Source organism: Daldinia loculata (assembly GCF_022478755.1).
Source record: "Daldinia loculata strain CBS 113971 unplaced genomic scaffold F4817scaffold_45, whole genome shotgun sequence".
NCBI lineage: Eukaryota > Fungi > Ascomycota > Sordariomycetes > Xylariales > Hypoxylaceae > Daldinia > Daldinia loculata.
The window spans coordinates 30,259-54,052 of record NW_026054899.1 but is presented as its reverse complement, the minus strand read 5'-3'; the positions used below and the strand labels follow the sequence as shown (position 1 = coordinate 54,052).

The following is a 23,794-nucleotide window of genomic DNA, read 5'->3' as shown; positions in this document are numbered from 1 at the left end:
TCCGACTCCACTAAAATGCAAGGGACATCAGGTGTGGATCCCAGGCAACAATGATTCAGGCAATTGCTGCCTGCATTCTATGCATATATAAACATAGCTAGATCCTAATCCTGTAATCCTAAATAGTCAACTTAACGATGTCACCACTATTCTAGGAATCACACAGGTAGGTAGGGAGGTACAAAGTACCTATTTTCTATTTCAACCTCAATTTTGCTTCACTCATCTCTTCTAGCATCTATCAGTGATTTCAGCTTTGCATTTAAAGTCCACGATACTTTCATAGCCAAATTGAGTGCATAAATCCAGTACGTGTAGATGTTAGATGATTCTATTACTGCGAAAGAACACTAGGTAGTTAACCTAACTAGGTACCTAAACTTATACAAATTGAAAGATGGTATATGTCCTCATATGTAATGCAATATATCTAAATTCATGTTCACTACGTAAGAATAAAATTACTGATACCAGTCCTTGTTGCTAATATAAAACTGCTAATCCTGCAAAAACGAACTTCCAGGTTCGACAATTGCCTTAATTATCCTGATTTCTCTTCAAACTTATTCTCATCCTGTTCACCGCCAGCCTCGGAAGCGGGCACAAACTCACTGGCCAGTAGCCATTCCCCATCAAGTGACGACGACGAAGAAGGTAAGGATAACACGGAACCACTGTCAGAATCGCTATCCGTTGACTCTTCCCAGCTTTCGCACCGTGTACTTACGATGTAGTTGACTAGGTCAAGAGGCATCATGTTTTCATCTTCTGCTAGGGCAGCGTATAAAGTTTCGGAATTGAAATCTTCAGCACCGACAGTAGAGGGACCAGCCTCGCCTGGCCCCCTTAGCCCATCAGTAAGCTTCTGAGTCTCTTGTGTATATTTGATATTTTTATCGTGTTCCTCGGTGTCGGCCCACCATACTTTGTCCCCCTTTCGCTCAGATTCATCCTCGGGGAGACTCATTTCACCGAGCGGGCTTCTAGGACTCGTAGGGCTTCTCTGCCCATTTCCCTTGTCCTCTTCTTCTAGCACCTCTCTCGCCTCGTTCAGAGGTAAGTCGTCGTCAGGGCTCATCGGCACACTTGCAACAATTCGTGGAGATTGCGGCTCCTCTGGGAGTGCCTCGAGCAACGTCTTCCTGAATTTCTCTGCTCGTAGCTTATATCTAACATGGTGGCATTCAGAAGGGTAGTTGCAATCGATCATGCAATTGTGTGACTCGTGGAGGAAGGCCTGCTCGCGGCGCCTTTCTGTCCGGCCGACAGTCTCCATGCCGAGGACTTTCCGACGCCACGCCCCCCAGTCTGCCCACCCGTTGTAATCGAACTCAGAAGCACACATCCCACTACGGCGACGTTTCTTGCCCCTGCGTGTCTTCGGGGGGGTTGCTGAGAGGCAATAGTTGTGAGAACAGACAAGACAGCGGCGAGTGCAGCCAATCCGGTAGACAGTATCACATGAGTGGCACTGCCACAACCAGGGGAATGGTTTCCGAGGAGGTGGAGGTGGTGTAGGCATGCCATCTGGTGTCGAGGGCAAGATGTGTCGAAGATGTAGGCGAGCAGGTGGTGTCAAGGGAATAGAAGTAGTTCGGATATCAGATGATGGTGAGGAAGTAGGAGTTATTATCGGAGTCGTGGACTTCCTTGAAAATATGGAGAGCGTCGGCAAGACTCTACGTGAAGGCATGGCTTTTCCCCGTATTATTTCTGATTTGTTATATATGATACTAGGACGGCTGGTTGAATGACTATTATGTGAGACGAGCTGTTTGCTTGCAAAATATGAACGGCAAAAAAGCTGTGACAAGTGATACCCAATATGCGTTTCCTAAATACACAAAAATAACTGCACAGTACCTCTAGGGTATGTGGTAAGAAAATATTATAGTAAGGAGAGTAATTGGTTTCGATAGTAGATGAGACTAGGGGTCTCAGCAAGGAGTGTAGAAGAAGGAATGACTGATTCAGAGAAAAGAACACAACTAGAAAGGAAAATATGAGAGAAATTGGAATAATGAAATTGACTAAGCTGGGAAATGACTTTTGGAATCGAATCCAATCCAATATATACAGTCAGTTATCTTACAAACCTCGTCCTGCACTGAAGTAGCAAACACTTACACAAGAAATGGCTACTTTGTTCAGATCTTTGCAACAAAGGTGCTAGAATTCATACATGGCTTGACTCACTCGCCCCAAAATCGAGGCACTAGTAGATCCGAAGGACATATATGCCGGTAATTTATCTTACACCCTTTGTGGGATATGCACTTTCATTCACTCCTTGTAGAGAGGATACGCGTGATGTTGATGAGGTGATAGCTTGGTGCTTTGCTCATTGACTAATGACAAAGGGGTAAGTATCAGGCAGACAAGGCAGGTCCTATTGGTCGTTGATGGTAAAGCAGTAACACTCGGCCGACAAAGCGGAATAAGAGGAGCAGGAAAGGGGGAAGGATGGCGGTACTGTCGAGGATTAATTATAAGACAAAGACAGTTCGGGGGCTAGAGGTCTGGAAGGATTTAGCAGACGAATAGCCACGTTGATAGCACACATAGGCCTGCCTTACATCTAAGTCACTCTACGCTTCATGTCCGAATTATCATAGCCCGCAAAGGTCGCACGCACTCCATAATATCTGACTCCATTTACCATAACTTAGGTCACGTCAGACAAGCATACTGAGTTAGTTTAACAGAATAATGTAAGTAATGGTATATATATTTTTTGTATCTTAAAACCCTACGGGTAGAAGTTATCATGACTACAAGGGTGTTGATTACTATTTCGTAAATGGTGTTAAGTGAGTGTAATGGAAGAAGACTTATAAATCATATAAGGCACCCCTGAAATTCGAGTGGACATATTCCAATCTACTAATTGGTCCCTAGAAAGTACACGCAATGATAAAACGACTAGTATCTAACATGGTCAACTAGCCGTTCAAATATCATCATAGTAGAGCACATGTCGATCCACGCGTTCAATAATGGACATCAATATCAAAGAGACTTTGTTAATAATAAGGATGTCTAATTTATTCGTTGTCCTATGTGTCTATTTTAAATCCAAAAGAGTATATTTCGATACATTCTTAAGCAGTATGCGTACCTACCTACCTACCTTGGATATATATTTAGAATAGAATACTGGACACAATGTACCTAATTACAACTTAGAAACCATATTGAAACTATATACTAACCGGACAGAGACGGCGATGCAATAAAAGGTTAGCATGAAACTACAATAGACTTTGATTTCGGATGAATAATCCTAACAGGCAAAGAAGACATATTCATACTAGTTCATCATGGTTAACTGCTCAAAATCATGTTCTACTTCAATTCGACGTATCAAGTTGATCTACTCACTTCCACACCCAACCTATTGTCTATCTAGATAGAAATATCGAATAAACCCCAATAACGTGAAGACTCCCTCGAATAAAGGAAGCCACTGCAAAGAATCTGGGCACACAAGACGCTCGTAAACGCCTCCTAAAAAAAAGCTCGAGCCCTGGTACCAACCATCCAACGTAATCTGATCCACTGAGGGGGAATTGAAATCTAGTACATAAACGCCCCCCTAAAGCAACCACGCTGCATGTGGAAATACAGGGGACATATGAAGAAAATAGGAAATCGTAAATAATAGTCCAGCCACCTCATCAAGATACCAAAATTCCCGAAGCGAATAACTCACCCGAACGACTCGTGCGATCTCGTTATCTAACGTGTAAACTTAAATAATTGAGGTTGCAATGCCACCATGGTCCCGTGGGCCTCTCGTACTTCGGACGTCAGGCCTGGCTCAAGCTTATTTTGTTCGGCAAGTTGGAGCAGCTTCTCTGCCCAGATCTTCCACTTTCCAAGCCACATTTGTTGCTCTTCAGTTTTTCCCTTTCCGATCTTCTGCTGGCATATCTTGTTGCCTGCTATCATGATGTACTGCACTGCCACTCTTATTAAGCAGCTACGCCTAACTCCAGGGGGGTTGTCCTCCTCGAGAGCCTTCGGAATGTCCACGCAGGGGAATTTACATTTTTCTTTGAATCGGTCGTTAAAACCAGCTTCGATACAGCGGGCAATGAAGGCGGAAATGTTGACCCATTGTTCACACTTTCTTTCAAGCTCCTCTGGGCTAGTGTCATCTTTTGCTATAAGCCAAGTTAGCGTGACAAGAAACTAGCTGCTTGCGGAGAGCTTTTGTGTCCATACGGGAGTGGTTTCCCCATTTATGGCTCATCATTCTTTCGATTACGGGTTCGTGCTCGTAGACAACGTAATCCTCCTGCGGCACCAGTGTAAGTAAAGGTCAACAATTCGTATAATAAAGGGAATCCGCGTACATTATCAATCCTGATCTTCCTCGACGGTAGATTTCGAAGTTCGAAGAGTAAGTCAATGATGGCATATTGTAAACCGTGGTGGTAGGGTATGATTAACACCAAGTCGGAGACAACTCCGTAAAGTCCGGTAAGGAACTCGACCATGCCTTTGTCATCTTGGTCTTTCAGCGCCGGATTGGACGCTAAATATATTTCTTCATAGTAAGCATCTATCTGCAGAGCCGCATCTGAAGGTAGACATCCCCTCGCCGAAAAAAGGGATCGTCTGAAGATTTTGACGATTGCATGTCTGGCGGTTTGCGAGTCAGTTGTAGCAATCTCGTTATCCAGAAATTCAACCCAGGGTTGATTCGAGCGGCCCGCGCGGAGATCTCGGATTGTCCCCATCGTACTAAGAACAAAGAAGTTGGCCGTGGTTTTTTTTCCCACTACCTCTTCGTATAGCGGAACAGTCTTATCTTAGCGATTTCTACGCAAAGTTGGTCCCGAAATGGTAGCGAAGTGGAGATAAGTAGATTTTCAAGTTTCCGATCCTAAACAACGAAACATACACCAGGAAGCACAGCTCGCCGCCCGCACAACTTGGATAATACTTCTCTCGCTTTCTAGCTTGCTAGATTGGCCTTTTTTAAAAAATATAACCGGATCAAGAGGTATGAGGTCTAAGATTAACTGGAAAGACGAGAAAAATCCAAAGCCCTAATAAATATACATACAGTGGGACAACCTTGGAAGTTCTCGGGTTCCTGGGTTCCTGGGTTGCTAGGTTTAATAAGTTGCATTCTATAACGTAGACCACGAATTATCCACATCACTGAACAGAGGTCCCCACAAGTTTTTCTTGATGTGACGATTTACTAACCTAGAGTATTCAAGTGCTGGGTTGGCGGACCCTCTTAGTGCTGGCACCAACTACCAGGGCCGTAAGGGCTACCAGGCTACCAGGGCTACCAGGGCTGCCAGGGACTGTCAAAAGTGCAGGCCAGTTAGTCTTGCGTTAGCGCAGCTGCACGTTTCGGTTAGCATCAATTGATTCTTAAAGCAAAGACAAAAAGCTTCGGCCGAGAATGTTCCACACCAGGTACCTACCTACATAGGTACCTGTTAAATAATCTCACGATCTTAGGTACCGAAGGGTTTAAAAAAGAGGAAATAAAAATAAGCTTAATTACCAATTACATGTGATAAAAGCAAATTCCAATTAGGCGAATGCATGCAACCTTGAACTATGGGGCGTCATTCGCTTAACTATAACTATGCTTAAAGACTTATTAGTTAACTACCTCTTAAAATATAAGCCGAAAAAAGAGAGAACTACATCCTACCTAGGTACCTAGGTAACTAAAGAAAATATGCACCGCACTTTTTGACTGACCGCCAAGTGCCGATCGTCTTGCAGACACTTATGCAGTACATAGTGTAGATACCCAGCCCCGGACGCGATAGGCACACCATAGACAAGGGTATATTGAAAAGCAGAAGACATCGTCATTTCCCTTCCTGGGGAGTTCTCGGTTACCTCATCGCGGGTTATTTCCTAGCGATTTGTCAGAGAGAGCTTGGACGGTAGCAGAGCAGAAAAACAGATCTTAACCACACTTGTAATTCAAGCGAAACGAAAAAGTAGTACAATAGTGCCCAAGGACATTAGGCTCTTATCAATAGTTTGCCACGTGGCTTTGTTTGCTACCATATTTTTTTTTCTTTTTCTTCCCACGATGCATGAAAGAATTATATATAGCATCGGTGCCTATATAACAAAGAACTATGATTCTTCACCGCGCGAAATGACATAGCCGCCCCGGCATCAGTAACCGCGAATAGTCGTCTTTCATTGGTTTCCAAACGTGTGGACAGTCGTCAAATTTAACCGTGGTAATGGATCAACTAAAATCTCACAATTCCTTCTAGAAGCAGGAGTTCGAGTTTCTGTGCCGATCGGATGCAGCCGTTCCCAACCCCATATAATTAATTACGTGGACATAATTCTAAACTAGTAAAGCTAGTAAGAGCCTCTAAGCTCTAAAAGGATGACAGGTGGATATTTAAGATCACTTAAACCTCAAGGATATCTCAACGTTTTCGAGGAACTTTTGCATGCTGCTATGTAAATAATTTATCGCGTTCGGTATATCTACTTGATTCGATTTTTTAAAGCTCGATAATACTTGCCAAGTCTCTCTGTAATATATGTGTAAAGAACAAGGTAGCTGAGCTTTCTATATACCTACCTAGCTAGGTATTCTCTTATTTGTATAGTTTCAAGTATTTACTACCTTCATCGACGTTACATATCCTAGCGACTTCAGAGAGACTCAGAGACTCTCGTTGACATTGTCCTACTCAGCGCTGCAAAAGATCGTGTGAGTTGACACATGATGGCTGGATGAGAGCGATCATACGATTCCTCAAGCTATACGACGCCACGTTTTCGAAGAAAGGGAAGAGACCGAAAGTCGTACGTGGTCTCAAAAGTATCCATCTATCACGATTAACGTCAGCTATAACTAGCGTTTCTACAAAGTAGTGCTAAAAATACCCTAGCACGGACAAAGCGATGCAGAATCCCAGAAAGTAGGCCTCGTGATTATGAAATTCTACCTAATATATCAAGTGTGGATAGACCCCTTAAGCAGCGGTCAACATGGAAGTTCCCGAGAGCACAGTTCCCAGTGGGGGGGCAAGGGATATCAGCTGAAGAAAGTTAAACCATTTCGAGACAGGGTATAAAGCAGATCCTTTACGATGGGATATTTTAACTACATATTCTGCCACGCTTATAACCCGATAGTTCTCTCACTGTGAGAGAGACAGCCACTATCTATATTGCAGGTATTTCACCTATATTTATGATGCAATCTTAAGGTAGGTACATCGTAGAGGATATACAAAATTCTAGCTAGTGAATCCCTGGGCTACTAAAAATCTAGGGCGGAAAGCTGTGGCTATCAACTGTCAAGCCTCGGTTATATTCATGGTTTTTTCGTGTAACCGCACATCCCTGTAGTCCTATGAGATAGCATTTTAATCACCAGTTCTAGATGGGAGGACTAATGGGTTCAAATCCTCATATGCCTTGGCTTAGGGTGATTGCTAGACCCCTAGACCATTGAGACATATAGCATAGAGAGCGGATGCTAGGTAAAATGCAGTCTATAATACGTAGGTATAATATTGTACATGTAAAAGGACCTAGAATACATTACGAACCATCTAACAATCTTAGATTATCCTCTCGGGCTGTAAACGCGTAAAAGAATGTAATATTGCCTCAAAATATTTTGCATTATAGATCTTGACTGTTAGATTATTTATCGTGTGAATTAAAAAGTACTAACTAACTTGATTCAACCGTAGTTTTTACTTAGATACAAATTAACATTAACTATGAACAACTGAAACTGTATCTTTTGTTCTAGATATATCGTTTAGAATCCTTACAGTAGAATAGCATGTGTAACAGAAAGAAAACTGCTTATGTAAAATTACGACAACAGTCTCTCTCTTCTTACATTGTTATTAGTTCTGCAAAGCCCTTAGTAGTTTCTTCCTGGGAGCACTGCCATCCCATGGTATCAATGGGTTGTGTTGTATATATACCTAACATAGGTACCTTTTAGAGTAGTTGTGAACAATGTCGAAAGTGAATATATACCATGGCATATATTCTACAACATAGGGTCCGAGGTCCATATACACATGATGCAATTTGTATTCTCCTTCAAGTCATTAAGTACAAAAAGGTGATTTCCGAACGTCACGTAGAATAAATAATGAATATAAACCCAGGGTCAAGCAGATTTTCAACTTCGATAAAAGATGCGCTGCAAAAAGTTCCTCATGAGAATGCAACGTCGCGTCGTGTATCAAGCTACCGAGAATACTATACAAATCGAAGCAATGTAGTATTATTTGCTGCCTTTGGCAAGACCTTAAAAGATTAGCACGGCAGTCGGTATCTCAACCCATTCCTACGAATGAATCATCAAAGCTAGCACGTCCAGCTACACGCCTTGCCAGCATCACCTAATGAGCGCTTTTGACCTGCTTCAGATCTCCTATGAGATGTCATAACAAGCAGCCAACCCAGAGCCGAAAAAAACTAAGCCCAGTCATAATTCCGTAATTATGCCGTCGTAATCAACCGTCTTAGGGTTGCAAGGCCGCGCTTCCTGCCTCCAAAGGCAGAGAACCTCGCTCCACGTAACAGAAACACCCAGAAACGAAAGAGCGTATACACTGGAAACTCCAAACCACAAAGATCGCGGGCAGCTTATGCTTCGATCGCCTTATTCTTCTTCTTTTGCTCGACCTTGAGTAGTAGGGCACGGTTGATGTGGGGTAGAACACCACCAAAAGCGATAGTTGCGCGAATCAGCGTGTCCAGTTCTTCGTCACCGCGGATGGCGAGTTGCAGATGGCGAGGAGTAATACGCTTAACCTTCAGGTCTTTGGCGGCATTCTACGAGGACAATAGTCAGCTTCCATCCTATATGGTAGCCTGTGGAACCAGAAACGAGGCAGAGTTCATGCAAGTATATTGGCAATGTGACACAGGGAAAACAAAGAGGATGACTCACGCCTGCGAGCTCAAGGACTTCGGCAGTCAGATATTCGAGAACGGCTGTAACATAGACGGCAGCCTTAGCACCAACGCGCATCTTGTTCTGTGTGTTTTGCTTCAAGAAACGCTTAACACGGCCACAGGGGAACTACGACGTTCTGTTAGCAAAACTCGACCAAAAGAGCAATATATCTTTATCATGATTAAAAAAGCGCGGTTGCAAATGTGAGCTAAACAAAAGCGACAGTGCACTGGGTCTTAAGGAAGAGAGGAGTGTCAATATCGCATCGCATCGCATTGCATGCCCGCGAGTATTTTCGATGAATCTGGTATATATGAAGACGAAAAATGCAATCGGCCCAATGACATCCGCACAGCTCCATTTATGGCCGGGACTGAAACTCGTCATTGTGATACAGTCCTAAGCGGCGGTTGGATAGTACATGTTGTGTAGAAAAGAGGTGCGCGTCATTCTGCGAATCGAGGGGCACGCGGGCGATATCGACGGGAGCTCGATGTTGCGGAGACATAGGCATCTCAACGGGCCAGACCGGTGGAAATGATCGCGATGCATCAATAGTATATGACAAAATAGCGTCTTACCTGAAGTCCAGCACGAGCAGAATGGCTCTGCTGCTTCTTGGGAGCTTCAGCAGCCGAGGTCTTCCCACCCGAACTCTTGCCGCCAGATGATTTGCCTTTTCCACCAGCCATTGTTTATACTAATGTGCGCGAAATCAATATTTTGTTAATGTTAATCAAATCGAACGGGTTTCGGCGCGACGAATAAAAGATGGTGTCGGTTTTGGGGTGGATAGTTGAACTTTCGCGTCGGATTTGTTTGTCGGTGAAAATTGTTTTCGTTGTTTGTGTTTTTTTATTATTGCATTTGGGTCGGAGGCGCTGGAAAATCGAGAGGCGGCGCGGTGTAGTTGGAAGGGGCGGGCTATGTTGTAGGCAGGCTGGGGCGGAAAGGAAAGCTGTGAGTTGCCTGTACGTGCGCTGCTGCTTGCCTATTTGGATTGACTCAATGCTCTATTGCAGTTGGTTAGGCTGCGTTATAGGCACTGAGGTACTGAGGTAGGCATCAAATCTTGCTTCTAGAAGCCCCGAGGGTAGAAAATGACCCCACCTCATAGCGCCTAGCTTTCCCGTGACACTAAGCCTCATCCAGCTACGATGTGACTGCCGGTAAATCTCCGGCTATCATCATCAGCCGCTTGTCCAGAGGAGAGAGTTGTCTTGCCGGGGAAGATATCAGAAGAGTGCTACACCAACTAATGCAGACCGAAAAGCAAAAAAAGAGCAGTATTCACTTCGTTGGTATACTCACATTATTCAAGCGGTTATAAACTACCAGGAGTTGAGAGATGCGAATGTGACGAAGCATCAATTACTTGCGGTAGACCAGCAAGGTTAGGTACCTAGGTAGTCAAGGGGATGGCGGCATGAAGTTTGACGAAGAGCGACGGCAGCATACATGCCGCATTTTAAACTGTGTTAGTGCCATTTCGATACTTTAGATTAAAGTAGGCGACTAAGACTCCAGATTCGAAGTAGTCGAAACCAAATGAGAAAGTGCTGCGCAAAAAGGATCTCGCATAAAAAGGTAGACTTTGATATTGGAATGTATGTAGATTAGCCTGTGGTCGTTTGGATGGAGATCTACGTCAATGGATCTGGGTGGAAACCCATCAGCCGAAAGCAGTGTGGCTTGCATTACTCCACAGCCACATGATCTTTGCCCGTTTTTTAGAACCTTGGAAGTATCTATGTACTAACCCACCTGTTAGGCTGTTACACCAACCGCTGATATGCCTATAAATGCAACTTTTAGATAATCTGAAAGAGAATCCTATAGCATTATTCGGAAATACTATACTTCAAACTCTTTACATATGGGTTGCCTCTATGTAGGGAATTGATACTGGTCACTGATATTCTCTAAAATCCATCAAATGCTATTTCATCACGCCATGATCTTGCACCTTGTCTAGTTGTCTATGTTGCTCTCGTATACAGACCGTTACACCCGGTCTATGACCGGTAAGGAATCCTCATTGTGTGCTGCCGTACCAGCTTCTTTTCGTATGGTACCTATTACAGATGCTAAACCGAGTGAGAAGGACTATTATTAGATACAACAGAGTGCAATTAAGTAATTCCATTATTGACAGTGACTTCCAGTATAACATACATTCAAGTGACTGGGCGCCCAATATCTAAGAGTGGCAGGAAACATAGGATAACACTTTCTATAACATTTGCTTGAACCCGTACATATACTATAAACAGTTACCAGAAAGGAGCGATACCAAGTGTTACGAATGTCATATAAAACCCGGGTTTGAAATTAAAGACCTCTAATTTTGGAGCGTTTTCTACCGCTTAATCTAGGCGATTATGACTAAAATAGCCAACTTCTGAGTAGTACTTTCCTTATGGGTGTATACTAGGATTATTTTCCCAGGGTTTGTACGGATCTATGTTTGCCAACATCCATTCAAGTCTACTCTATAGCCGTACACAATGCACCTTGTGTGTAGCTTAGGTGGTCTTACTAGCTTCGTTGTTGATAGCCACCTCATCCCAAGTAACAAGGCTAATCCTGCCGCCGTCGTTATGGTTATACCGAAGAAAGCTAGCTCCAGGACGAGAATGTTTCTGTGACATAGTAATCCTATGAGGACCGTTACGATGGAAACAGCAAGGTTATGAATGCAAACAAATCCTAGTGGGGATAAAGCCCTCTAATAGTTCGAACAAAATTATGTTGGTGATTGTCTAGTCGCGCATCTAGTATCAGCAAATTACTCAAGAAATACTCACGACTAAGACTTACACTTTTGTTCTTCATACGCCTATCATCATGAGGTTTTCGAACAACCTTGCTGTTACAATAGCTCCAGTTCTTTCTTCGCGAGCTGTGCCTGTCAATGCGGATAGCACTAGCACCGCTGATGACACTGATGGCTTCACTTAAGAAGGGATCAACCCCTAACAATAAGCAGACCAAGTTGCCCCCACAGGCCGACACGCCTTCAGGTAGCATAGTCGTGGTGGATGATTCATCACCCGCGCTTATGGCTAGCTTGCGGGGCGGCACGCTGTACAGCGCGGCGCGGGACAAGAACAGCAAGCTGCACGACCTAGGGTCAACCGGGTTCCTAGATTTACGTTCATCCACGCCTCATCGCATCAGTAAGTTTGACTTCCTGTTCGCTAATATAACTGGATCCTCCGATGGCGGCACTACATTCAACCCTATAGACACCAAACGGAGTCTTATCTAAGTGTAGAATGTATGCGCCCATAGGCTCAATCATGACTTCGTTGCCAAAAACAATGGGCTTTTTGACGTGCCTAGAGAGTGCCGAGAGTGCCGAGGGTAAGAGTTGCTGCTATAGACTCTACTTTATAGTAGGCTACTCGGGAGAATAGTGGGACAGCCCTGGATTCGAGAGCGTGCCGGTTTGTACCATTGCGAAATCTAGCAAGGAGGGGGATGAAGATGGTTGGATTATTTGATAAGACATAGTCTTCAATGGCTATAGAGTCCTCTGCGTGTGGATCGTGTAAAATTTGAAGGAGAGATCAGAAAGTCTGCCTAGTTTCTGTAGAAGTAGGGAAGTAACTTACGATCGGACTCGTGGGATTGAATATTTGATTCGTACCTGTTTGGTGTAGCCAACTGACTGACTCTTGTCACCCTTTTATGAAATAAGATTGGCTTACTAATAATGCCCATGATTCTGGGATCAGGTAGGATCGCATAGTTTTGTTCTATTGTCCTTATTAGCCTTCGTTTATAGTAATTGTTAAAGCAACCAATAGAATTCAACATAGCGAACTTATGCAAATGTAGTTGGCTAGTGTATAGTTTAGGATTGGATAAGAAGCACCGATTTTGTTTATTTAAACGGCGACTTGGAGTTGTACAATCTTCGCTGATTGGATATAAAAGTAGGCATCATGCTTGAAGCTAATGTTGAATGTGCTACCGGCTGCGAATGCAAGATGCCTATTCAGATCCTGCTGGGTCTCTTCATGCGCGGAGAGAATCCGCCACCGATCTATCAAGTAGGACAGCTAGAGACATTACATTCAACAAGGTTGAAGGACGGACAAACATATTACCTATTTTATCGCTAGATACTTGAATGAGCTAGATTCCAAATATGTTTCAGAATCTTCGGCTACCACTGCATATTGTACCTATTCGATTAGATGTTGTTCGCCAGAGTTTAGCTTGGAACTTTTGGTTGAGTCTGGATTAATGAACTCGAAGACAATAGTCCCTATTAACGGATTGCCGAAGGGTTGTTCGTTCGCTGTGAAGTGATTGGAGCATCCATTTTTAAAATTTGAGGAATAAGTTTGTCATCAGGTAGGTTACTAGAATGTATGACCCGTGAGGTATAGTAGTGGGCTGTGCTCCTTAACCCTAGGAAGCTTAGTAAATCGGGAATATTCCTAGTGTAGTATCATCATGTAACTACGCCCATAGAGTGCTTATACCCAGAAACGCCTCAATGTCCTAAGGCTAGACATATCTAAGCTAGGTAATCATAAGCTATTGTACACACAGGACTAGTGTTAGAAGTACTGGTGTTAAACCAAATTGAATAATTAGAAGATAGTGTTAACTTTGTAGCTTGTTCGGCATTTAAAATAGGCACTACCCAAGTTTCAATCGGTTCCATATGTGTATTAAAGTCTATCGCTCATATATGTTTCAACGAGGCCCTATCAATTATGCTTCCTTAATTCCTGGGTTCACAGTTTAGTTCCTTACCTCATGCTAATATTTTACCACGACGATAATATGAAGCTTTATAAACTACGACGAATCTGAAAAATGGCTTTGGTAGCTTTTTGCGCCCTGTAATTTTGATCAGGGGTTATGGAAAAACCCGACGAATGGTATTGCAGACTAGTCTCTGAATAAACTACGGCTACCTGCACTCATTTCCATGCTTGTTGCCCTTACTTGCTTGTCTAAATCCTGCTTGAACGTACCATACTTAGAGGTGGAGAATCAAGTAAGTCGTCGCGACAGTTGGGTAGCATTTCTATAAAGCAATGTGATAATTAATGGTTCTATACTATGAAAGGGTGGCTATGAGATAGATAGCGGCACGGTATATGTTAGTATGTTTAGTTCGTCTTAATGGAGGAACTCGTTTTCCGCGAGATTGGTTTGGAATGCGAGTGTATTGATGTCAATCTGGTAGCACATGAAAAGGGGTCTCACCTTGTTGGAGTATTCGCTAACCCGGAACACGACCGATAGTCTAAGATATGAGTAAGAACGATTTATTGCCTTGGCAAAGAAATTTCTGAAGAAGTATTTATCCTTTGTCTCGCTCCTAAGGGAGTCCTCGGTCGGAGAGGAAGTCCTTTGTAGCAATCCATGTATAGAATGTAGCAAGTTAGAAATTCTCCCTGCCGTGACGATATCATTTTGAACGTCGATGTAAGTTTATGCATCCCATTTGTCGCGCCTCACACGGGGAATCCCTAAAAAAACGAGAGGGGAAAGGAAGAGTATGGGAACTTGCCGATTGGATGACTGACTCGACGCTATTTTCGCCCTGTCAGCTCCCGAGACACAAAGCTTAGTGTTTCCCCCACCGAGACTAGGAAACGGGACTATCAAATTTGATAACATTTTGACTATGCGTGATCCTTGTTGGTACTATTGTATTACGGCATTGACAAGCAGGGCGTAACTGAACTGCATTTGCTCTTGATCACTTAAATATCCTGGGTGTCGATACTCAAGTTGTTCTACTTATCAATACATTCAGGGGCGGCGTCTCGGCACCACGTTTAACTCGCCAGTTATCCATACGGACACGAAACATGGTTGTCGTACGTTGACGGTAAAGAAAGCTGGCTGATCATTAATCGTTTCTGTAGCAATATCTTAGAGCTGCATCCAACTCGATGGGAACCGACCTTACTCAAGTCTTGGATCGGCGTGGCGAATCGTGCTCTGCTGTTCTTGGGATAAATTCCTTTTTTTCACTTTACGGACCAACTTCCATTACCTATTAGTCTTCCGTAGGTCAAACGGACTTGGGGCGGAGCAGCTGATTGATCTATTGGAGCCCGGCATGGGTAGTCCTTTATGGCCAGTCGTGGTAACCGGGAAATCGTATCAGAGGAAGACGTGCCGTAATTAACTTACCAACGACTGCTAGAGATTTAGAACGTCATTGATGTGACATTGGGTAAGAAAACCAAGGAGTAAAGAGGCTGTGATGGGTAAGAAAAGAAATGACATAGACCTGGTAAAGGAGAAAACCTACGTAATTGAGGATCGTTGTAATGGATGGAGATGAGTTCCAGAATATGCCAAGATTCTAGGTCCCATTGAGGGTTGCCTCGATTTTCTCGAAATAGACGTAGAACTGCCTCTGATTTGCTGGCCATGGTGAACGATCATTTCGAATCCTTAGGGGTTCGACTGGGGAGGTTGGGGCCATTTTGCGATCTGATCTTAGAACGAACCCTGGGAACTGGGTACGTGAACGCACAGACGAGCCGGCAGGCTGGAGAGTTGATAGGCCGAGGAATACCTACCGTGGATATCGAAGGATGCCAATACCATGGAAACAGGACGATGGGGACATTCGCTTGTTCTAAGTCTTATACATACATACGAAGTAGAATAGAGCCTCGTCTATTTGAGCAAACAGGATGGATGGTATGCGGCTCGATAGGTAAGATTGGGCATTGCTGTCCGCATAAGATTGGACCGAAATGATATCCTATTTCGTTAACGCGCGGGGAGAAGCTCCTATGGTGGGATTGCGTATTAAAAGAACTCGAGAATGGTGACATCCGCTGCATGTTGCGCCTTGCGCGTTAGGTACTGACTGTACGTATCTCTGATCAGCGGCCGTGCAATGTAGTGCTTGTGATCTACATGAAATAGGTGCATCAGGCACATTCCATCACCAGATGCAGGGTCATAAGGGAGTATACAGATTCAACATCTGCTGGGGTTTAATATGTTAAAAGTTGGGCTGTAACGTTAATCTGATCCGGTTGGCGTTTCTGGAATTATTCTCGTAGGATAGAACCCCAATCAAGATGTTAGGAAATGAATCGAATGTACGGATCCGTACCTACCTACCTGAGTTACGTACCTAAGGTAAATAATAAGAAGTACTTTAAACCTTCAGAGAGATCGAAAGGACTGGATAGAAAGGCCTGTAGCTGGGTCTCGTGCAAAAATATTTGCTCGCGAATCTCAATATCGTACCACTGGGGGGGAAAAGAAGAGAAGATTATTGGTGTCGTCTTCTGTCCCTCTGTAGCCGCCGTTTTGGAGATCTGTATGATCTCGACGCCATGCATGCATGTTCCATGCCTTTGACTAATATGGCGGCCGTAGAGCCCAACTACTCGGACTAGAACTCCACAGCCCCCTGCAAATTATGCAACTACGACCAAACTACCGCGATTAATATAGATGACTGCCGCATCTATATGTGTTCTATATGTGCTATATATGTATGTGCTATATATGTGCTGAGAAAGCAAGATGAAAAGGTCACTTGACGTTGTGTAGAAAAGCGGAGCGGTTGATAAAGAGGGTGTGATCCGAATGTTCACGAGGCTTCTAATTTGTATTTCGCTCGGTAGCCTTGTCCCGTGATAAGACCCGCCGTAGAGGAACTGCTCGAGTAATACGGGAGATGGCCAATGTATCTAGGAGCAGGGCCTTCTCAGATGGGTTGCCTGGACTTGTAATAAACCAGTCTGATAATAAGCTAGATAAAATGTGTACGGGGCGACATACATTAGGTGGGCTAGGGGAGTAATGCTGGTGATACTGTGTATAAGTGAGGCAGGTATCTGTCTCGGACCCGGCAGCGAGTTTGACTACTGGTAACTGGTAACTGGTAACGAGTAACGATATAGAAAGCTCTGTTGGATACGCAACATGTGTATAGATTTGTCATTTTAGATGCTATTATGCCTAGATTGGATATTAAACGTGTCGAGATATTCGATGCTCTGTTCGGACTTGATGTTGATGATGACGATGTTTGTTGATGAGGGAGTCGATCCTGTTGCCCCGTGCCCCGTACAAGGTAGGCACATTTTTATGCCTGCCACTTTAGGGCTACATGTACCTTATGTGTACATAGTGCACTAGTGCATGTAGGTGATGCTAATAGACAGTATATAATGAGCTTGCGCTGCACTGTGCACAATGGTAGACTTAGGGGTTTTGAGGATGGCCTAAGCGTTCCGAGGAATAGGCCAATTTAAGCTCCGAGCACAGTATATAATTTATATAATTTTATACGCATGTCTACGTACCTCGTACTTCGTAACCTGCCTAGTGAGACTTTTCCCCTTTGAGCCCCCTAGGCTGGCAGCGCAAATTGATAGCATGAAGCGCAAGCACGGTACATACTCCTTATTACCGCTAAGCCAATAATTTCCCTCTGGTGCTTCTGGCATTGTTTTTTTTCCCATCAACCATCCGCGATCCACCTTCTACCCCCATCGCCCCTGGGATCTTCTCGAGTGCCAAGTTTCCATGCCTTGCTCTGGAAGAAAAATTCTAGCTGGACATATTTTTCGTCTTCTCGAAATTCTACAATACTACCTAATAACTTATCATATTATCTATCCGATGGTCCTCGCTGTCTTCTAAGGCGTATTGCCATAATCCACTCCCCTTCTCTTTTCCCTTCTCCTTTCGCCATCATCTATCCCGCGGCCTCCTCCGAGTGGTACCTCCTCACTCTCTACTCGGGCTCTGATTGGTCTCTCAGTCTTTGTCTTGCTTGTATCTCATTCAGCTACACCCAGATTTTAACAGCCACTTAACAGTAACCCCAAAACCGATTACACTGGTTACCTACCTACTTGTTACTTGTGGGCAATTCCAAAGCTGATACTAGCTTTCTTCCGCCCTTCGACCAACTATTATTATAAGATCTCTCCGTCTCAACTTGATAGGCACCGGCTTCAGTTCTACTTCGGTCAACTATCCAATCTTATCGCTACCTATTCCTTCCGCCGAGGCCTCTAGCTGTCACCCCTGGACCGCGAGAGGTTCCCCGGTTGATCCATCACGCCTTACGTATCCTCACACCCTTGCTTACTTTTCTACTACCCCCCTAAATAGCCAACTTGGAAAGTCGGTTTATTGGACCTAAACTCTTCGCGCGTCGCGTGCAAACACTACCACTATTTCTCTGCTACCTGATCGCTATAAACTTATCTGGCCATAAATTATTGCTTGTTATACTTTTACGGCGAAACTTTGCAGTCAGAACGAGTAGAGTTTTCGGAGGGTACTGCTGTCATCCTCTGAAATCCCAGGTTAGCCCTTGGTTTATCTGGTGGGCTAGGAGGAAAGTAAAAATTAAAAATTAAAGTCAAGGAAAAGAAAATCCTAACTTACCTAGGTTGGGGGGTCCCTGCGGTCAAGCCCGCAATTCTTCGCCGCCTTTTTTTCAACCTGCCTCTGCAGGCCAATTTTTTTCTCCACCGCATCAACTTCAGGACAGGCCTGAGTCCCCTTTCTAGAGGTTTAGGACCTATCATATATAGGGAAGATTTGGCGACCTGGCGCTCAGGAGTTAGCTATTCGATATTTGAGCTGCGTGACGGCATACTACCCGACCTAATCTTCGTTTCGGCTTCTTGCATTTCTACTGCACAGCCAATCCTGCCTAACTTTTCAGCCAACCAGCCATAACCATCGCTGCTCCTTCGACCGACCCTATTTATCTTCCTATCGATTTTCACGCACGAGTAATCCTCGTCTCTGTAAAGGAGTACGGTTCCCACGACGGCGCTTTGTCTTGTGCTCGTCGTTTCCTCGGAGACCAAAGGTAGAGGTCCTGAGCTCTGAGACAGAACTCAACAAGGCGTTTCCGCCCGTCTATATACGCGTATAAAGGGAGCTGCAGCCTGCTGGCTCCCCACAGCAGCTGCACCAGCCCTCAATACTATTGTGGCAATCATGAATCAACAACAGCAACACGATATGTATTACGATTATCCCACGACGGCGAACAGGTCGCCTGGGTCGACAAGACAAGGTTATGCTACTGTCGGCCTACCCTCGGGCCTAGGGGGTAACCGATCGGGTCAAAGACCTCTCGAATCTCTTGGTCAGCAAATGACATCTGGTTCGATATACGGACACGATGACCGTCTCGGCGGCGCGGGCTATGAATCTTTATCGAGATTTGATCGCGTTGCACCAAGCGCAATGCAATCCGGTTACATGTTGGAAAATAGCCAAACGTGGGGCTATAATGGCGGAGTAGCCACCATGAACGGCCCCATGAACGGTAACGGTAGGTTAGCGGTGAGGGCTGTAAATCGGCGAGCCGCTCTGCCTACGGTGAGTGCCCCTTTCGCGTGCATTAAAATGATAAGGACTTTGCTGATCGAAGATTCTCTCCCAGACGTGGACTGATCAATCCGGATTGGGCGTTCATTCGATGCCTCAGCTGTACGATCCAAGTATGTCGATGAACGGAAATGAACATGATCTATCAAATATGGCTGGCGCTGCCGCGGATTCTCGAGGGATGATGGCCACTCCCGGCGCGTCCGATTCCGAGCAACTTATTCCTACGGCTATCGTGATAAAGAACATCCAGTTCCAATGTCGAAAGGAGATTCTCCAAGGCCTCATGGCTTCCATGAATCTCCCTCAGCCATACGCTTTCAATTATCATTTCGACAAGGGCGTATTCAGAGGGCTTGCCTTCGCCAACTTCTCGACAGCTGATGATACTGCTATTGTAATTCAAAAGATGAATGGATTGGAAGTTATGGGTCGCAAGTTGCGCGTTGAATATAAGAAGATGCTGCCGCAGGACGAGCGTGATAGGATTGATCGAGAGAAGCGTGAGAAACGAGGCCAGCTCGAAGAACAGCATCGAGCGCCGCTTCCTATGCACCAGCAGAGCGCTTTGCAGGCTCTTGGTGTCAGCGTCAACAAGCAGCCAAGTAATTCGCCTTTACGTGAGTCTCCCACGCACCCCCCATCCAAGATATTATTACTAATTTCTTTATGTATAGGCGACGTCGATTTGAATGATCCCGCAACTCTTGAGTTTTATACACAGTTGACCCTGTTTAAGAATGACCCATCTCGTGAAGTTCATATCTTCTCGCCGGATGTTGCCCCCGAACAGCGCCGACAGATACATATTCTCGCCCATAACATGGGTTTGGAGCACAGGTCCGTCGGGGAAGCTGATCGAAGGCAGATCCAAATCATGAAACGGCCGCAGAATTCTCCTCCTGCTCATGCCCAGAGCCAACTACCTAATGTCTCTTGGGAGGATCACCGGCGCGGGTTAAGTCGCGCCGCTACATACGATTTTACAGAATCTCGCATAGGTTCCAGTGCTTATCATGCACTGGGTAGGCAGGGCCCTACGTTGGAACTGCCAGGCAGTCCAGACAATGGAATACCGAACAACCTCAGGGCGGCTAAGAGTTTTGCAGACCTGCGCACGCACAGCCCGAGCCCTGCGCCATCTGGTTCAAGCTATGCTGGCCTTGGAAATGGCCTTGGGGCCCGTTATGGTGATTTTTCCCAAAACTCGCTGACCACGCCGCCCAATTTAACCCCGACATCAGGTCAAAATGCCACATCGAGCACCGACGCTCTGTTGGCGGGAAACATGAGTTCTATGAACCTAGGTTTCGATTCGAACGGCTCTCACATGCGCGCTAGGGAAACGCCAGGGGCTATTGGAAGCCAGAGACCGGGAGCTAATGGAGCGGCAAACCGTAACGCCCCTGACAGGCAACCACGCGGCCCAGAATGGGGAGAAGCTGGTCAAGGTTTTGGCGGACGAAGTCGTGGACACATGCAGAGGGGCAGCGGTTAGTATCTATGTCAAGTGCTCTTAGGCCATCCGTTACTAACTAAGACCGCGTACAGATTCATCAGATGCAGGCCGCAGTACTGCGCGCTTCCATTGATCCAGCTTATTACCATTTAATATGAGAAGCCGCCGTACGGAATAGCAATGACCCATCAATTGTATGGCCCCCGCACTCTTCGATCAGTTATTCATCTACCGGTGCGATGACGATGCCGAGTTTCCCATCACGACCTTCTGGAAAGCTATAAAAAAAGGCCCTCGCTTTCAAACCCCATCATCTGTCCAATACGCCTTCGCTACGAGCGTTGGATCTCCGTCACAAGCATAACACAACGAGAGACGACTTATGACATAGACTTATTCCCTTCGTTGATTTGACGCTATGCTTCAACCTGTCGCAGCACGATTTTTACACCTCGATTAACGGTTCGACCTGCATTATTGCGTTTTGAATTTCTTTTCCATTTCGTTGTTTTGAACTAATATCTTGTAATATGAGATTTGATTTTGGAATATTGTTTTATTCACCTTCCATCAGAGTTTCTCCGGCCGTCCTGGATTGGGAAAGAACAACATACATATCATGGAGTTTGCGATGGTGAAAGGTTGTAGTGTTGCATGGAACCGAAAAAAAAAAGTCTAGGGGAACAATGAAGCACATCGTTCCATTTTACAATACCCTCTTCACGATGATCGACAAATGAACCATCTCTGGATACACCATACAGCAATTTATGGGCGACCATTCACGGCATCACGACTCGAACTCCTATACCCTCCGAGGTGTCTTAAGGTCTTGACGGCTTCCGAGGGGGGTTGTCAAGCCTGGAGGACCTCTTTACGATGGTTACGCTGTTATGACGCATATGCACATCACTAGATGGCAACGCGATGCTGGCTGGCCGACTAGACTGGGAGATCCCCAACTAATTTACTGTTCTAAAGAGCATCTACGGGGCGTCCCTGGCGATAGGGCCGGCATAGCTTCGGAGCGATTGGAAATGACGAACGAAGCGACGAAGACGAAGACAGCAAGAGTAATTTCGTTGCTGAGCGAGGATTTGTTTTCACTGGAGGACAGAACAGAATGAGGGCAGATGGAGCAGAGGAAGATCTGATAAGATTTATTTGCATTTGTATATGGTTATCTCGCCACACGATCGATGCTGTGCTAAGGTTTTTCGCTTTCCTCGAACCGCCTATCACCGCGACCTCGGCTCAGCGTAATTCAACTCACTATTTCCCGTTTATTGATTTATAGCTATTAACGGTGAAGAAACGTTGTCATTGAGGAGATGGTCAGGATGGTAAGGGTTTGGATAGGGAAAGAAAGTCGAACGGAACGTGGAGAAACACTCGCTATAGGCGCTTTGCTGCAATACAAAAGTACTTGATCGTTTTCAATGTTGAAAGTCTCATTCGTGACTAGATCGCGCGGCCGGCTCATGCTGAAGATAATGAACATGTATTGAGGTTGTTTTTATCAATCTTGCGCCGTGAAGAAATTATTCTAAACTGATACTACCGAGCTCCGGTACTTTCTTTGGCACTTTGAACTTCAGGCTGGCTAAGGTGGACCGAATAAAGCCTAGGGTGTCTTCTTCACTTAGTCGGCGAGTTTAATTAATCGTTTACACAGGTACCATCCTCCAGCGTACAATACCAGGTGAGCAGGTCATGCTACCCTCAATGCCAATACTTCCACCCGCGTTTCGACTGGCGGCTATGGCGGACCCGAGGATGTCTGCAATGTCAGTGCCACCAACATAGACCTGGTCACTAGACGGCGGTGTCGCAGGCTGGACCTGGAAGCTGCAGTCGCCCGACATGAGGAACGTATTGAACTTGTCGGTAGCGTAGTCCGCCAGGAAAAAGTCCCTTGGTGAGATGATCTGGGTGTTACGTAGGGAGGCGCATGAGTCGAGCCAGGATGCTGATGGCGACGAGGCAGAGGCGACAGATTTGAAAGTGCTGGCGCCGCAGTAGTCGGACGGTTGAGAGGTTTGTGCGTACCACGCCCAGCACGCCGGCGGGTTTATAGGGGTCTCGGCAAATTTGTAGAGCCCACAGGTTTGTGCCGCGCCGCGCGGTGCTGGTGGTGAAGGTTCGCTGGTGTGCGGGCTGGCTGGGCTTGTCGGAAGGCTCACGGCTGTGACGGGCAAGATGAGGGAGGTGAGGATTTGTTGAGGGCGCATCTTGGGTTTATTGGGATATTCTACTACTATACTACGCGGTGATACTGTGAATTAATTTGAACTGGTTGAATTATAAGATTGGCGGTGTTGAGTAGTAGGACGTGAGAATGTTTAAGTACCTATGCATATCTGGGAGTTTTCAATAGCCTTATAGTTATACCTAACTAATAGTTGACTGCCTGTCTTATATGAGCGGTCAAGTCAGTCTGAAGGATGATCGGCCAAACTAATGTAAAAATATGTCAACGTGATCCCTTCACCTCCTCATCTCATCTCGTCGCTGGCCTCATAGCCCCTGCCCCTGGCTAGCATCGATGCACGGGCTCGTCACACAAATCAATAAGTTCGGAGAATAAAAACCATCTCTGCTGCAAACCTGGAAACTGGGCTCTGTTTATCCAATTGGGGCTTCTTAACATCCTAGGTTAGAAGGTTGGATGGCATGTCGTGCGTCGTCCAATCAGAGACGAGATCCGATGATGACCGTTCTTGGTGCTTAATTCATGCTCGGCGGCTAAACAGTATCGGGCACATATTCGGTCGACGCCCGTTGGTCGGGGGCGGTGGGAACAAGGTCCAATAGTAGGAATATTTTTGCTTAGGTCTTTTGCATCCGAGCCCCATGGGTTAGGTTTGTGTGTCTTTCACTTCCTATAGGGGAGAAAGGGTATGAAGCATGCTCAGCTGCATGCCGAGCCAATCCTCCGGTCCCCGGGTTCAATAGGAGATTTTGTCCTTTTCTCTTTTCGGGGCTAGGAGTGTGACTTGCATACCGAGCCTGCATGA

The 23,794-nt window shown here is 45.3% G+C and overlaps 6 protein-coding genes across 6 annotated transcripts; 2 read left to right on the top strand and 4 right to left on the bottom strand.

The window, feature by feature from the left end:
- Positions 1-136: 136 nt before the first annotated feature.
- Positions 137-2,068, bottom strand: F4817DRAFT_345385 (uncharacterized protein). Its single transcript, XM_049304254.1, has one exon. It carries the CDS (start codon positions 1,691-1,693, stop codon positions 542-544), a length of 1,152 nt encoding a protein of 383 aa, XP_049156582.1. The 5' UTR covers positions 1,694-2,068; the 3' UTR covers positions 137-541.
- Positions 2,069-3,738: 1,670 nt separating this feature from the next.
- F4817DRAFT_360433 (uncharacterized protein) lies at positions 3,739-4,745 on the bottom strand (the record flags this gene model as incomplete). The annotated part of the gene is made up of 3 exons (XM_049306278.1): positions 3,739-4,166; positions 4,228-4,300; positions 4,359-4,745. 3 exons carry the CDS (start codon positions 4,743-4,745, stop codon positions 3,739-3,741), a joined length of 888 nt encoding a protein of 295 aa, XP_049156581.1.
- Positions 4,746-8,466: 3,721 nt separating this feature from the next.
- On the bottom strand, positions 8,467-10,024 carry F4817DRAFT_198332 (histone H2A.Z). Its single transcript, XM_049298542.1, has 3 exons — positions 9,526-10,024; positions 8,939-9,070; positions 8,467-8,820 (listed from the first exon to the last, which is right to left on the bottom strand). The coding sequence occupies exons 1-3, from the start codon at positions 9,634-9,636 to the stop codon at positions 8,632-8,634; spliced, it is 432 nt and encodes a 143-aa protein (XP_049156580.1). The 5' UTR covers positions 9,637-10,024; the 3' UTR covers positions 8,467-8,631.
- A 1,736-nt stretch (positions 10,025-11,760) lies between these two features.
- On the top strand, positions 11,761-12,372 carry F4817DRAFT_198287 (uncharacterized protein). The gene has a single exon (XM_049298541.1). The coding sequence runs from the start codon at positions 11,859-11,861 to the stop codon at positions 12,213-12,215; it is 357 nt and encodes a 118-aa protein (XP_049156579.1). The 5' UTR covers positions 11,761-11,858; the 3' UTR covers positions 12,216-12,372.
- Positions 12,373-18,922: 6,550 nt separating this feature from the next.
- On the top strand, positions 18,923-20,910 carry F4817DRAFT_318335 (uncharacterized protein; the record flags this gene model as incomplete). Its single annotated transcript, XM_049300908.1, has 4 exons — positions 18,923-19,309; positions 19,374-19,938; positions 19,996-20,811; positions 20,870-20,910. 4 exons carry the CDS (start codon positions 18,923-18,925, stop codon positions 20,908-20,910), a joined length of 1,809 nt encoding a protein of 602 aa, XP_049156578.1.
- A 1,451-nt stretch (positions 20,911-22,361) lies between these two features.
- Positions 22,362-23,249, bottom strand: F4817DRAFT_198244 (uncharacterized protein). Its single transcript, XM_049298540.1, has 2 exons — positions 23,128-23,249; positions 22,362-23,069 (listed from the first exon to the last, which is right to left on the bottom strand). The coding sequence occupies exon 2, from the start codon at positions 23,006-23,008 to the stop codon at positions 22,445-22,447; it is 564 nt and encodes a 187-aa protein (XP_049156577.1). The 5' UTR covers positions 23,009-23,069; positions 23,128-23,249; the 3' UTR covers positions 22,362-22,444.
- Positions 23,250-23,794: the final 545 nt, after the last annotated feature.